This window comes from Myiozetetes cayanensis, unplaced genomic scaffold (assembly GCF_022539395.1).
Source record: "Myiozetetes cayanensis isolate MyiCay16 unplaced genomic scaffold, myiCay2020 scf5-8, whole genome shotgun sequence".
NCBI lineage: Eukaryota > Metazoa > Chordata > Aves > Passeriformes > Tyrannidae > Myiozetetes > Myiozetetes cayanensis.
Window position 1 is genome coordinate 19,741,546 of NW_026087742.1, and position 16,724 is coordinate 19,758,269.

The window sequence follows — 16,724 nt, forward strand, 5'->3', positions numbered from 1 at the left end:
ATTTTGTCTAATTACCATTTATAAGGAAGAAGTTTTAGCTGCAAAATTTAAAAGACCGTTGAAAGATAGAGTTTTTTTCTGGAAAGACCAAGGCAACATGTTATAGAATTATTAAGTAGAATTTGGACCCAGAGCCAAGAAGAACTATGCTGTTTGTTGATTTACCTTTTGGTTTCTGATTAAATTGAATTTTTACTTATGAAAGGGAGAGGAGAGCTACAGTGCATTGGCTACGTAAACATGTTCGACAGGCTTGAAAAATATGAAGGACATAAACAGAGCAACTTCTATATATCTGTACTGGAATATAAAATTATAATAACCTCAGGTCCTTTCAAAGACCTTCCTCAGTGACTACTTCCACAAGTAGCATCAAGAGGATCTAGCACTGCACTGCTGTTTTACAGTCACACTGTCTTGCTAGCATGGGGTCCTGCCTTTGTCTCCTCGTGGTATCAGCTTATGATCTCTTTCCAGCTGCCTGCAGTGGAAGGAGTATGTCCATCTTTCAAAATTCCTATGAGATCTATATAAAACAAACCAGGAAAAATGCAGGATTATATTTCACATATTTGTAGGTTTCTAACTCTGGTTAGGGAAGGTACACAGGGAAATACTCTCTGAAAAAGTCTGGGTTGACCTGAAAGTTTCCTGTGAATGTTTTCAGGCTGTGACTTTGAAACATTTTAAGTTTTGGAATGCAGATACAGTGGAAAACAGGAAACATTTTGGAAAATTTTTTCTCAAAGTGTTCTGAAAGTGTATAGAATACAGATCTGGAGTCCCTGTAGAGTAAATAGAAGTGCGGAGTTAATATTTTGCTGTTAAAACCAGAAGTGATTAGTCAATGTTAATTGACTTGGAAAACAAGCATAAAATGATTGTGGGTAGCCACTAACACTCACATTAATACCTTGAAATACAAGAAGTATTTTCAACAGGAAAATTATCACAGAATCACACAGTATCTCAAATTGGAAGGGACCCACAAGATCATCGAGTCCAACTCCTGGACAGGACCATCCCGAAGAGTCACACCATGTGCCCAAGAGTGTTGTCCATTATTCCATGTAGCCATGGATTTGCCTCATTTGCACATTGCAATGGATTAGTTAGCACATCTCAGGATTGTATGATTGCTCTCAGCTGGATGGGATGAAGGTAAGACCTGGCTGAGCATGCCGTAAGCATTAAATGTGGCTGATGTGCCCTATCAGCACTTCAGTCACACACGCACAAAGGGAATCAAGACTTTAACATTTCTATATCCCTTCTTCCAAATTCTCCTTTCAAGGATTAATCACGAGTATCCTGAGCTCTAATAAAACAAAGAAGAAAGGCTCATAGTTTTAAGTAAATGGATCTCTGTTCTCTGTTCATGATTTCAATTTAAAATCCTGGGTATAATCTGTCCATCAGTGTAATAATAATCACCTCAGGGCTTTTTGCACAGAGGGTTTGTAGATCTGGTCATAGCTGTATGCAGGCACTCGGTTTTCAGTAGATGAAATCAATAACAAAAAAATTAAGGTTTGGGGATGGGGAGATTTTCACATATTTCTAATTAGCTGTTCTGTAGAAAATATCCAGTGGTATAGTCATGAAGAATCCATTACTCCAAGTACTTCATACACCTTATGTGAAGGGGCATATTTATATGAATATAAATCCAAGAACCCATCAGGGCTGTGGGGGGAAAGAAGATGCAGACACTTTCCTCTAGGCTTTTATCCAGCATCATTGTGAAAGGTCTCAAGCCATGAAGCTCTGTTTACTTTCCCATTGGTTGCTTTCCAACAACTAATGCGGAAGGTTTTTTCCTGATATTCTTTCTGAAAATTATTTTATAAATGATTTAGTATAAGAAAAGCCACTCAGACAGGACAGTCTTTTCAGTACTGACCCTGAAGTAAAATCCGACATTGATTTGCACAGTGGGAAGGGTTTTATTTGTGGCAAATCAGAAGGATAGCATCCCCTTCTGAACAGAAATTCTGAATCTCTCTAACTGCTTTCCAACAAGTTCCCCTGCTAACCAGGCTATAGAAAAAATAAATCTGATTTGGTTTTTTATCTCAGTTGTTAGTCTCAGAATTCCTAAGTACTTTACCTGGGTAGCATTCAAAATTCAGAACAGACAACTGAAAACAAGACTTGTTTTTTCATGACTCATTTACATGAGGTAGCCTATCATCCAGGTGATTCCAAGCACTACAGAGATAGTGCTAATCATACTTTTCATTAGTGAATCCTTTTTATTCCTACAAACACACACAAGTTTTTAAATCTTTCTCTATATGATTTAATACCTTTTTGAGCTTAAAACTTTCTATTTATTCAGAGCTATATTGCAAAGATATGTTATTCAGGTGAGTTGAGAGCATACACTTCCCTATATTTGTTTGATGTATCATCCAGAGAAGAAATCCAGAAAAATAAATGTAACCAGATTTATCAGACTAATTTGTGCTTGGAGTATGCGGCTTGGTTGTATCTTTCTTTCACAAAAAAAAAAAAGTGAGGTTTACCAAGGCAACAAGAAGCACTGAAAATTAGCCTTTTAGGTATTGTAAGTATTTTAGAATGCTTGTAACTTCAATCCAAATGTACTTAATTTTCAATATAAGAATAAGCTGCCAGTGAAGTTTGAATATCCAGTTTCTCTCAAGCCTGAAGAGACCTAGAGGTAAGGTATTTTATTTGCTCCAACATGAAGATTGTACATAAAGGAAAGAAGAAATGGTACTAAGTTTTATTGAACAGATAAGTTCCATGGGACTTATAAAAATTAAAGCAATCCCCTTTTAAGTAATACAGTGTACACTGCAGAGTTTGTGACATACAGCCTGTGACAATACATGGAGTGTTGATGTAAAACAGGGCAAGTAAATCTGCTTCAAGGTGCTGAGAGAACTGGCCTAGTGTTCAGCTGTGCTGGGAAAGTCATAATTCTTCTTTGGCTGAACTCAACTCTGCTCTCACTTTATGGATTTAAATTGGGGTTTACTGTCATTGAAGTCAAGTGACACTGCAGTCAAAAAATGGGGGCAAAAGCCTGAAATGTGTTCCTTGATACACACTTGAGCAAAGTCTGACCTGTTGCAATAATGGAATTCATTTTCTGCCCACTTAAAGTATACATTTCTTTAAAATAAAAGATTTTGCCAAAAATCTGAATTTGTGACAAGAAAGTCTGAGCCGATGACAAGAGGCTGAGAAATATATTTGCTGAAAGATATGAGGAGTCCTTTGCCATCTCACCTTGTCAAATTTTCGTTCTTCTTACATCTCACAGAGGTACTGATCTTGATGAAGATCAAGATGTGAAACAGGAGTATGAGTGCTACTGGCAAGAGTAATGACCACAACATGGACTTTTGCACACTGAAATTCTGATTTTGGTCCAGTGCTGCAAGCCAGCAACTTTTAATATAAAGAGAAGTAATTTCAAAAGGTGTGTTAGACACATTATTCAGGATACCAAAACAAAACAAAGTCATATTTCACTTTTCATTCTGAAAGACCTATCAGTGCTTTCTAGGTTTTGTTAATTTAGCTCTGAAGGGCAGCCATTCCTTGAGAAATGAGGGCTTTCCATCTTGCTTCTCTTTCTCTGGGGAATGCAAAATAACTACACAGATAAATATAATAAGGTGCAATACAAGTAACCAAATAGATACCTGGCCACCATATGCAGGTTTATCTTTAGGTATATTTTATAATAGAGCTAAAGAGTAGTAGGGGAGACCTAATGGACAAAGGTTGAAGCAAAACAGGGGCAACTTCAGGAGGGGAGGATTATTCTGTAATAATCTTTACCTCTGTACTTTTTCATTTTCAAATAATCTCAAGTTAGAAGTCCACACTCCCTAAATAAGTAGCATAACATGACCACCATCTGGAGGGTGGTTTTTGTTTACATTTCCAAAAGAAGTCTAACTTTCTTCTGTATCATGCGTTGTCACCAAGGTACACTGTAACCCAGACAGCCTGCTTTGGTATGCCAGCACTCGATAACCAGCGCCAAAAACACAGGGCAAATAGGGATATAGTTATTTGGGCCAGATTTTAAATAAATGTGATGATTAAGTTTAGGTAGTTATGCACTTAAACGAAGGTCTTGAATTTCAGTTAGGCTAAGAGTGTCTGCAGCTTGCATTTAAATGGGACCTTGCAGCAGGATTCAAGGAAGATATAGATCCAGTACCTTAAATCCTTAGTAAGGAGAAAATAGGTTTCCTTAGAGTGAATGTCTAGCTTGAATGAGGAGTTTTATTTCTTTTGAGTACTTAGGTATACAAAGTAGTATACCAACAATAAATCTAGACTTATATTAATAATAAGCCATTCCCAAAGGTGTAGGATAGCAAGTGTTGTAATATTGTGTGAACTTACAATTCTTCCTGTTGGTAGTTTTAAGTTTTTCCTCCTCTGTAAGTAGGTCTGAGTGTTATTGCAACTACTATGGCAGGGATTCCTAATTAATAAGCGAGATTAGCAACTTATTGTTTCATTGCATTCCTTCCACGCAAATAGCTTCTTGCCTCCTAAATTCCATAGATTTTAAGAGCTGTGTCTCACCTGCGTTGCACTACGTTAAATGGGTTTTCTGTAGCCTAGAGAAAAGGCAGGACTGAAGGTTGTGAGCACTATTTTTCTGAGGATAGCTCATGTCCATGACATGCTGACTTTTACCATCAATGACCTTCAACACAGTTTCCTGCGACCACACCAGTGGTGAAAGAGCAAACTCCTTCATGTGCCGTGTGGCTGGATCCCTTATCACAGCTGTGCAATCCTACCCTCTGGTCAGCAGTGGGAAACTAATTTAAGAAAATTTTGCACCAAGCGCCATTACATTTCATACCAGATTGTTGCAGAGCAAAACTTTTGCCCTCCAAGAGGCATGGCTGTGCAGGTTTGTCTCCTTGATGCCTTTGCTTCACTTCTTGTCTTCCTCGTCTCTTGTGTGCCTGTTCACTAGGCAGCACGTCTCATGGGAAGGAACCTCATTCACAAGTTTTTATCTGGGTAATAAACATACTTCTTAAAGTCTGTTCCTTCTTCATCCCTAACAGAGAACTTCCAGGCTGCCAAGCATTTACTGTGCTCTCAAAGCAGATCCACAGAGCAGTGAGTCAGAATCATGCTGTTTTGGACATGTGTAACTAGTCATGGGACACAGTGAAGAACCCAATGCTGTGCTGTCATGCAAATATACTTGAAGCACAGGAGCCAGGCAACTTTTGCTGAACATTTTCCAGCTTCCACATATAGTCCAAACTCTAAATGTTTAAGAGGAATTGCCTCTGTAAATGCAAGACATAATGATGAAACAATGAGGATTGAAAACTGCTTGGTGGTTGCCATCAGGAACAACATACCACACAAGCTGAATACACACCATGGAAAAGGCAGGTGTTCCTGTGCACTGTATTACAAGAGTTTCTTGAAGGAAGCTGAAATTTTCACTTTCCATTACGGGCATCTGTCTGCATTCTTCAGTTCTCCAAGTAGTTCTCTTTCAGCTTGCAGTGTTGCTACTGACTGCTGTACTGACTTTAGAATGTGTTCTTTGCTTATTAATAAGTAATAGGTAACAAATAATGACAGTCACTCCTTGCTTTCAGATGCATTCAAGGCTCTGGCTGAGGTCACAAGGAATCTCAGGGATATCTAAATTAAGAGGTTTGGTCTGTATATGCAATCGCCATATTTGAAAGATTTTTTTACTTAGTTTGCAGAAATAGATCGTTGAATGCCTTGATTACTGTGAAAATTTCTCCTGCACACAGCAGACCTGTGCTGCTGTGCCAGTGACCAAGCTATTGGTTTTAGTGCTGTATTAGGACAGTGAAAGCAAGCTCAGTTTATATCAATAGTGTGAGCAGTAACAGGAGATTATTAAATCACATGGCACCAAACCAGAGAGAAACACTGATTCTAATTGCCCTCTGCTGATCCCCTATCTTTACAACTTTCCCTGACTGTACTCTGTACCATAAAAGTTGCCATATATACAACTTTAAATCTTACCCCATCCAATTACTGATGTGGTTACAAGGAAATGTCCCGGCAGGGGCTTCATGGCTCTAAGCAGCAATAAGTACAACTGTGCAGAATTGAGTGCTGTCAACATAAAGGTTGCCATGAAAAAATAGCACAGTAGGACGGCTACAGCTGTACACCAGGAGCCTGTGGGAGGATCTACCACGTCAAGATGTGAGTGAGGTGTTACTGGTGTTATCATAAGGAAGGTATTGCTGGTGATAGGTGGTAGTATCACTGCTGTGATTCCTGGCATTATGGTTTTCAATTCCAGAGATGAAGATGATGTTAAAAATGAGCATTAACAAACAGAGACTCGCTAACATCCATGTTACAGATGACTTTCAAGTTTTCCTGTTGGTAGGAATATGTTTAGGAGAAAAAAGTAGAGCAAAATAAGAAAAACTGTAAAATATTTCCTCATTTCTGTTTATACCAAAAACAAGCTAGAGAGTACAGCCTTTAATACAGACAGAAACCAAAACAATAACTTTTTTCAGAACTATATCATCATTACTTTCAGACAACTTACCAAATCCGTCAGTTTTATCTGATTTCAACTTGAACAGAGAATACCCAGCAACTTTTAGGACTGGGCCTTGTCTAAAAGCAGTTTGGGATGCATTTTCCTTTTTCCACTCTGCTCTTTTGGAATCCTTTTCTTGAGTGTTAAGAAGTGAAGTAGCATAAAACACGTTATTTCCCAAACATTCTTCAGAGTGTAAAGAGAGTAATAAACCTCCACTTCCAAACTTCTTATCCCAGAATCACAGAATCAATTAGGTTGGAAAAGACCTCTGACATCATCAAGTCCAACCTATGACCCAACACCACCATGTCAACTAGACCATGGCACTGAGTGTCACATCCAATCTTACCTTAACATCTCCAGGGACAGTGACTCCACCACCTCCCTGGGCATTATATATATAATTATGTAATATATGTATAATTAGAATTATATATTATATAATTATATATAATTAATATTATAGGTAATTAATTGTCTATATTATTTATAAATGTGCATTATTATTATAAATAAGTGCATCTAAAAGGCAGAGTCTGGAAGTTCCTACAGTGTTAAAAACATTGACCTTGATGGAATTGCTCAAATCTACATTAATACAAGTAGGATGAGAAACATGCATTCATCTATGACAACTACAGCTCTTGTTGGCATGACTTTGCTCCTTGTTCAAAGGGGAATCACATGACACCATTAATCACAGGCACATCCATTAAGGAAATTTGCTGCAATCATATTTGTATTAAAGTCACTCGCAATGAAACAGTAACACAAGCAGTTATTGGCTAGAAGAAAGATAATTGTTTAGAAGTTGTAATACAAGGGTACAGGGAAGATCATGCTGGTGGTAGAATGCTGTTACACATTTTTAAAGCGTAGTGTTGAGTGAGACAGTGAACTGAAAAGCTCAAAGTGTATCCTCAAATTATTTACAGAACGATGTATTGTAACTGAGCGTAAAGTACTTGCAGTTTTACATCTTCCCTCTTACATAGTGAATATTTGAAACAAAATGGTAATAATCAGACCAGCCATGGACAAACCAAGACCAATGTAAGAGATATACTCCAAAGGCTTTGCATATTTATATTTGATTTGAAAGGCCTAGAAAACAAATTGTGTCAGTTATATCAGATGAAAAAAAATGTTTTAGTAAGCTTATGACTGTTGCTAGCCACTGCCAAAATTTTCAGATCACACAAAATTATTCTGGACCTCAAAATAAGAGAAGCTTCTGAAGAACACCAAAAAGAGATTTAACAATGTAAATCAAATATTCAGCAAAATAGCAGATTAAATTATTCATAGAAAAAAGCACCTTTGACTTTTCATACTGGTGAGCATTCTGAATTTTGGCTTCTCAGTCTAAGGTAAGATGTTACAAAGAATTATGAATTAAAACCAGTCTTTGTTTATTGACAATAAAGCAGCAAGTAAATGGAAATGTATTCAGTGAAACAGAAAATACTCTTGTATTTGCATAAACAGATGGGAATCTTCTCTAGAATGCAGTCACTTTGTGCCATAAGGATATGCATAAGATAAAGGGAAATACAGAAACAAGTAAATAGTACAAATATGGAAACGCTATTCTATGAAGACAGAGTAAAAAGAAATTCTGAAATCCTGGCCCTACTGAAGTTAGTGACCACAGCTATGTGATTTTATCCAGGGTGTGTTTTGTTTAGAGAAGCTGAAATAAATACTGAAAGAATAACAAACGTCAGACAGTCATTCCTAAATGAGGGCAATGTATAAAACTTTATGATAGCAGGCTTAATATTTACAGAGCAATTGCTTTTCATAAGCATATATGCAAAGGAAGTGGGTAATGCTAAATCCTTTGAGTTATTTACCCAGCACAAGGCAGTGCCACAGCTAGCCCAAATTCCAGGCTACTCTACTGTTTGTCTGGGGCCACCTTAGACTTTAGATATACCCTCACTTAGCAATCAGCTGCAGCACTACAGGTGCAGAGCCAGGACTTGCCAATACGTTTGGCTCTCCAGCAGCTTGGGCACAGTTTGCATGTCCCAGTTTCCCAGATCTGCCACAGGTCAGAAACAAGTACATGGGGACATCTTAAACTCCTGTGCCTTCTAGCCCAGTGGGCCTATCCCCCTATATATCAGCATGCTGGTCTTATAGTTAAAAACGACCAAACAAATGAAAAAAACCAAAACAGACTCTTCCTATTGAATAAAGGACCATGTCTTACCATCATGACAGCAAAATGAGTCGTGAAATTATACCTGCATCTCAAGAACTGGTCTCTTCCTTTTGCACAGCCAGTGGTGCTCCAGTCATTGATGGAGTAGTCCCAAAAGACCCAGGCATGATCACACAGCTGCAGTTCAGATATGTTGTACTATGGATTGGGATTGCAAGGAGAAAAAGTGGCTAAAGAAACATAAAGAGATAGGCACCAGCAAACAGCGTGTACTGACAATGGTTTGATTTTGAAAGGGGAGCTGACAGTTACTAAGAGATGTATATGTTTCCAGTAAACCTTATGAAAGACATCAGTAACAGCATAATTTTGCATTTTGAGCTTACTTTATGTGCCTTTCTCAGCCAAAATTGCCAGTGAGGTCATCCGTTTCAGTGAATTATTCAGGTAACTCGGATTCAGATTCCCACTGACTAAGCATTATGCAACTGCCAGCTGAATTCCGCGTAAGTCAAACAACAGCAGCTTTCAGATGTCAGCAGAATGACTGCCAACCGGAGCTGCATCCACGTTGTAACAGGAAGCAAACAGTGATAAATGCTGTGAACTGCTCCTGCATCACAGTGGTGCTCATGCAGTCATACATCACACATCACGCAGACATTTTCAGACAACCTGCTTCTTCAGGGTACTGCGATTAGAACTGCTTTTTAATGAGCAACAAGCAGCTTGAAGTGCAAACAAGGAGTGAACGCAACTATTTACAGGATTAGGTAGTTCAATTAAAAATGAGGAATAAAAGTAGGAGTGAAAAAAAATCAATTATGAGTTTGTTTCAGTAATTTCCTTAGAAATGACACATTTCCTGTGTGGTTATACATATCCATACTTAGCTGTATGTAACTACATATATCCATACTTAACACATGGTGATGATTATGATCTGTTATGTGGATGCATTTGAGCTTAAAAGCTTTGTTAAATATTGCAAGAAGCAGCCAACTACTGTTTTCTGGAGAAACCGTGCCAAACATGAATACATATTATCTAAAAATTCAGGTTTTTTGGTATATGGGTGCTCACATAGAGCATTTTCTGCAAGAAAACAGTAACATCTGGAGTCAGTCTCTGGTGGAGGAAGTCAAAACAAAGCACACACTGTTTTTAACTGGAAGCAGGAGTTAAAAGATAGTATGAAAGATGACCACTCCCCACATTGGTAGGTGTATTGGGCCATGCCAGTTACATTGAATTTCCTTGTTTTTCAAAGTTTTGCTAGTCTCCTGGAGAGAAAAACTGTCCTCCAGGGACCTGTGGGTTTTTTTCATTCTTGATATAGGACTAATGTACCCTAGGACAAATCTGCTCTGGTGTACCTATAACTTTTTAATGAACACTGTTTTGCTTGCAAATGTCCTAGATTAGCAGTACTGAGTTGGTAACATCAGCTGTTTAATACAGAAGTTGAAAAATGTTTTCTCTGCCACATTTTCTAAACACCCTTCATTTATGTCACCTACATATCCCACAAAATTGCTTATTGCCAATAATAAAGGTACTATGGAAAAACAAAAAATTGGTGGAGTCTCTTTCCCTAAGTCTTGAAGACCTGAAGACATGTAGGAGGGTTGGTTCAAACTGAACATGGCATGGAGGCTTACCTTGTGACTGAAGGCTGTTTCAACGCTGCTCACTATTCTACCATTAATGTTGCCGAAGATGATTCGTTCAGACAACTTGTTGCAACTCTTATAAATCCTCGACTGGGAGAGTTTCTCCTTTTGATACAGGACAAATCCAACTCTTCCAATGTCTGATGAACCTTCACAAGGCAAAGAGAAAAGCAGGTACAGATAGCAGATATCAGAGAAGCCGGTGCTTTTGAAGAAGCCTGCACTATGCTGTTTCACACATTCAGAATTTACAGGAGATGTTTAGATATTCAATTAAAATCCATAGGAGTAGTAGAGAAGAGCTGCTTTTCCCATGAACCTCAAGAGACATCTTCAATTTTTGCTGAGGTGGGGTGTGAAAATAATTAATACCCTTCTCTTAATATCATTTCTGGAGAAAAATACTGGTTAGTTAGGAAAATAATATCCTAAATCCCAATATATACACAGATCTTCAAATGGCAAGGCTTTTAATAACACTAAATGAGAAACAGTCACACCAGGGACATTTAAAGTTAGTGGTAAGTTAGAGGATAAGAGGCTGACTGGACTTTTGCCTTCAGATCCAACTTTTGTACTGTGTTTCTTTTGCACACTTCTAACAAATTAGAGTTCATCTAAGTGATTTAAATCATTGGTCTTAATTGTTGCTTAAGCGAGGGAGCAAAACTCACAGATGATATAATGGATTTTGTTACTGATTTTATACTTGAATTAAGATCAAGAGAGATTGATTTGATCTCTCTCTGATCTGATCATCAAGTCAGACTTATGTAGCTTTATATCTACAAAAATATGCACTTAATATTGAAGGAATCTGTTGGGTGGGTTAAGACAAGCTGTGCTTTCAATTTAGCTGTCTTAAGGGAAGTGTTATGATACACTGGTATTATGATAAAGGTTTTAATTACATGATCACAATGTTTTTCCACAGGATTGTTATCTGAAACAGTGAATAGAAAGTACAGTGACCAGATAATAAGCTATTCAGTGATTTCTTATTGCCAATGCTGGGAGTGTGAGGCTACTGGATTTATCTCTTCAAGTCTTTTCTAACCCCAGTGAGAGGACTGAATTATTAATTTCCCTGTGGGCTTGTATTCCAGTGATGTTCAGCATTATGATATCTAAGTGCTCCACTAACTTTGCCTTCATTATACTCTTGTGCTGTGATGTCTCAGTGTTGCTGACACTACACTGAGAGACTGAGGAAAAGTCTGCTGGTTTCAGGTGCCCAATCTGAAACTCTTGTGGTGTCAGAAATGCACGTTTGAAGCTCAGCTGCCCCACACCCACCAGCTTCTGAAGCAAATGAAGCAGAGGAACTATAACCTTTTTTATTTTTCTCTCCTGGTCAACACCAATTTGTCCTCTGAGCACTGCAAATAGTAAGTAATGGACATCTGGAAATATCCCAAGTGACTGTGCCATTAATGGCTAATCCAATTTGCAGGTGTCAGGATGTGTATGTCCTGGCTGACACCTGACAGTAGTGGTAATTTTAGTTGAAATGGTTGATGTCTTCTGATTTCAGGCAAAGCAAGGGTGTATTAGTTCTTGATGTTTGTAGAGGTATGGCCAAAGATTCATTACACTCTCAATTTTAGAAAACAAAACAAATGAAAAAGTCCCAAACACCATTCTGGCCATTATGTGTACGTGTGCATTCATCTATAAATAAGATTATCCAGCTCATTTGACATGTGCATTTCTTGTACCACCATATGGCATCAACAGGCATAAAAAACAACTTGTAATTGCTTATATTGGCTGAGGGTTTTTTTCCCAAAGGATGTTTTTAGTGAATATTCATTCAAAAATTTCCCAGGTACAATTTTCAAAAGGAGAAAGAACTTACTGTTACTTAAAATGTTGAACAGTATCTGAACTTCAGTACTGAGGTCACCAAGAAGCACAGGAACATTTTCCTGTATTTCTAGTTTTGCTGACTGGCACTTTCCCAGTGCTGTATCTGCAACAATCAGCAGTGTATGCATTAGGATTTATGTTTCCAACTGCTGTGTCCAGGTAAATCCAACAACACACAGGACTTACTTCTCTGTGCCAAAACCAGAATCATAGAGGAGCTTAATTTCAGTGGAGCAGGCTGGATTGCAACACTGGGCTGTGAGATGTTGCCAGTCAAAGAAAATTCCTCCACTGTTTTTGTGAGTCTGCATAGAAAAAATGAGTGGGATAAAAGCTATCATTTTTGTTAATATAGAGGTACAGGTTCAGTTTCTGAGCTTCCTCTCTGATTTGGTTCTCCAGTGAGAAGTGCTCCTCATCTGCTATCCCCATCCTTTCTCCAAAGCAGAAGAATTCAGCAATGTTTATGTTGGTATAAATTAGAAATTACATAATGGAGTTGAATGCTAAAAAGCATTTTGACTTGTTCATGAACCACTTTCATCCTGAAACAGAAGGGAGAATGCAGTCAACTACATCTAAAGGAAATGGCAAAAGCTAAAGTTACCTTGGTGTAACATTGACAAGATTATTGTGGATGAATTGTTTCCTTGGCATACAAAAGCTGACTCACTTGTAGCCATTGCTGCCATTACTGCCACAGACGCCTGAGACAAGCAGAAAAAAGGGTAATATTCAAATGCAATTGAAATAAATCACCCCATGTGCTACATAGTGGATGGGCAAGGTAAGAACACTAAACAAGCATTGCTTGAAATACACACATTAGAGTAAAAAATACAAGAAGCCATTTAACAGAACAGAAGCTTTGTGCCAATGGGTTCATAAATGCCACACTTTTATTAATTTAGATAGTTAGGATTAAATGATTAGCTTAAATATCAAATGATGCTTGTATTACAATTTAAAATATATGTAAATCCAAACAACTGATAGGAAACAAATTTACACTCAGCCCTGAGAACTGACCCACCAGTGATTTCACAAATATGCACTTGAGACCACTTAAATAACAAAATAGCAAAACTAATGCATTTGTTTGTAGTGTTGGGTATAGTTGAGAGGAAGGACAGTATCTTTTTCTGCTAGTAGAGATACAGAATTGATATCCCAGATACTAAGCCACACAAGTCTTATTTTTTTTAGTCCTAAGAAGTCTCACCTGAAAGTATGCTGAAACATTTGGCTTTTCCATAATCTGCACTGCAACCTTTGCAGCAGCGATGATGTTTTGTGTGGTCAGTTGGTCTGGCCTGGAGGTGACGATTTGAGCGTCACTTGCAGTAGCTGAAACCTCGCTGGGGCCCACAGTTCCAGCCTGTGAGGAAAATGCCATTCGACAGAAAGAAAATGGGAAAAGGAACAAGACTCACCACTTTTACAACATTCTCTCACAAAATAAAAACATACAAGTAATTGGTGGTCTGAAATGTTTATGCTCATGTCAAGTATGTGGTGTTTACAAATTCTCCCTAGAGAACTGATTTCATGAATTCAAGGAGTAGCTTATTTTGGAAGGGAGCCCTGGAGGTCCCATAGCCCAGCAGGGGTGGATGAGATGAGGCTGCTCAGTGGCTCACTTGGAATACCCACAACCTCCCTCAACAGAAAACTGCTTCTTTGTCCAGCATCAAGGGGAAAAATTTACTCTTACCTAATTGGAATTTCCCATATTGCCACTTTTCTCCGTGGCCACTCATCCTAAAACTGCACTCCTTGAAGAACAGCCTGGCCCCACTGCTCTCCACACTTTGCCATGAGGTAACTCCAGATAGCAGCAGGACCTCTCCTTTGTCTTGAGGTCATTGAGAGTCTATGAACTTCTGTACACCTTTCACTATTCCTTAAAAAAACGAGATTAGGATTTTTTGAAAAGCCATCAGAAGAACTTGAGAAATGTCATCTGGAGCAATTGTGCCTCTCAACGCAGTGTTTGTAAACTGCACTGAAGACATTATCCTCAATTCAGTATATTATATATAGTGTCAACTTGGAATAAATGCAGGAAAAAAATAAAATAAAATATTCTGGTGCTGGAGGTACTAATAAGAATTGGTATAAGCACTGGCTAGGTCCAGTTTGAGTTAGTTAGCACTTAATGGGTAGAGTGTAAATGTCTATAGCATCTTAAGAGTCTAAACACAAAAAAATATGAGGCATTAGCTATATGATATATGAAGGTATAGCTAGATAACAATAAGATTTAAAGAGACAGAAAATCTGTTGATCATCAGGTCAAGTAATCCGTTTCCTAATCCTGTCAATGAATAGCCTAATTGAATAGCTTCAGTAACTGAATTCTTCTCAAATTGTTTATTTTGGGAAGCTATCAAAATCAAGATTAATTCAGTCATGTAGTTTTGAAGTGTTTGTAAAGCTTGGAATGGTTGAAAATAAAGGTGAATTGGGGAATGCATTGCATGGGGAGGAAGGAAATTTGCACTTATAGTTACTGCAGGTTATATTATTTTACTTGAAAACATCTGCATATGCATCACAAACAAACAGTACATCATGAACGCCTGTTTCCACTGTTCTGACTTTTAGCACGACCTTTGACTCAAAGTAAATATTTCTATTTAAAAGGAATCAAATCGTTTTAAACCTTTGCTCTGGATCACTGGCATGAACACCTCCTCCTCCCATTCCCTAGCTCCCTGAACCACCCTCGGCTCACTAGATGGCAGCCCAACATTACGGCTCCCTGTAAAACCCCATATTACTGATGGCAGCAGAATAACCTTATGTTGTACCTTACTGGCATTAGAAATAGCTACTGCTAATATTATATATTCGTTTGAACCATTTAGTGATGGCTTAGTACTGCAAAAAATGTAATATTGAGCTGAAGGGTCTCCCAGCAGAGGACCCAAGCAGGTGAAGCATTGGGTCAAAGGTACAGTAGTCAAGCAAAAATGCACAAGAAAAGGGACTTCCTTTACTTGAAGGGACTGTAGCTGGGAGGAGGGGGGAGGATTTTTTTTTTTCCCTCCCAACTGGGACTAGTGATAAGGAAAGGAAACACAGAAGCAGAAGAAGAGAAGCAGTCACTGTAATGGGCTTAGTCATGTTCAGCTCTCCATGTTTTGCAGATATGGCAGAGCTAAATCTTTGAGCAAGGTTTAGGGGTTTTACGGATTTTATGGATTTTGTGTATGTCATTCATACAAGAGTGTTTAAATTTGAATTCTTGAAGGACGGAAATGTTCTATCCGTGTTCTGCTGATTGTAGGACTGAATGGAAAGGCTTCACTCTTAATCCATCTGACCGTGTTGGTGTCAGCATCGCTCTCATGCCAGTCTCCTTCAAATCCCTTGCACATTCTTATGGATTTGGCATCCTGGGTCAGCATCACCTCCATTCAGAGGCAATTACTATGAAGTGGGAACCTGACTGAGGAAATTGCAGGCCAGCTAAGAGGTATGGAATGGGATGCTGTGTTCAGACAAACCCAAGCAAAATAAAATAATCACTTTTAGAAATTCAGGCCATTTGCAATGCAGACACATGCCAAGAATGCCACTGAAAAAGGCTTTGGTCAATTATTTTGCTTTCCGTAAAGTTTTAAGAAACATAACATGTATATTTCTTGCCTCAGTTTCCTATCCTCTCCCTTTCCTTTCTCCCTGGGAAGATGCAGAATCTCAGACACTGTTTAAATAGTAATTTAATATTACCTGTGATACTAAGGAATCCAGATTTTCATTACCATTCAGAATTCAGCAGGACTTTAAAGTAGGATTTTCCCCTTCTCTGGAGCACATCTGGATTGCTATTGAAGCATTACCTGTAATTTTATAAGAGCAGGAAGATACACATTTAGTACACAAGCACTCGCACATGCACATGACCTCACTGGGATTTAAAACTGTTCTGTGGGTGTGACACCCTATGCAGTGTTATTTTCTGTTTGCCTGTGACAATTTGTCTCTCAGTGTTCAGAGCATCAGGGTCACATTTTTCTTTGGAGTTGCCGTATTTACCCACTATGATCCGTTCAAAAGTAAGGGGGTTTATATCACTTTCAGAAATGTTCACTGCACTGGTACTGTCATCACAAAAATTAAATGCACAGAAAGAAAAGAATAACATATATCCAGATGAAATATTTCTAGCACAAGGATCAGTTTTCAAAAATTATGCAGTGTTGAGACAATAGAAGCTCATTGAATCTTTTGCCCTAAATTAAATAAAAGCAGTTGGGTAAATCCTGTCTAAATCCAAGCTGCTAAGCTGTCACAAGTGATATTTATGAAGCCAGTGAAACCTTTAAAGCCCATCCTCTTTGCCGTCTCTCCTATTTTCACTGCTTTGATCCTAGAAAATTTGTAAAATACTATAAAGCTTCACTTTCATTGTCTTGATACCCAGGTA

The 16,724-nt window shown here is 38.2% G+C and overlaps 1 protein-coding gene across 1 annotated transcript; it reads right to left on the reverse strand.

Annotated features, from left to right (window-relative positions):
* Positions 1-582: 582 nt before the first annotated feature.
* On the reverse strand, positions 583-16,442 carry ADGRG7 (adhesion G protein-coupled receptor G7). The gene is given in 17 exon segments (XM_050331233.1): positions 583-665; positions 668-785; positions 2,111-2,261; positions 3,262-3,423; positions 4,396-4,477; positions 6,037-6,217; positions 6,219-6,402; positions 7,569-7,681; positions 8,796-8,945; positions 10,409-10,569; positions 12,279-12,392; positions 12,476-12,594; positions 12,897-12,922; positions 12,925-12,996; positions 13,512-13,667; positions 16,028-16,138; positions 16,287-16,442. Coding segments are annotated over 17 exon segments (2,139 nt in total).
* Positions 16,443-16,724: the final 282 nt, after the last annotated feature.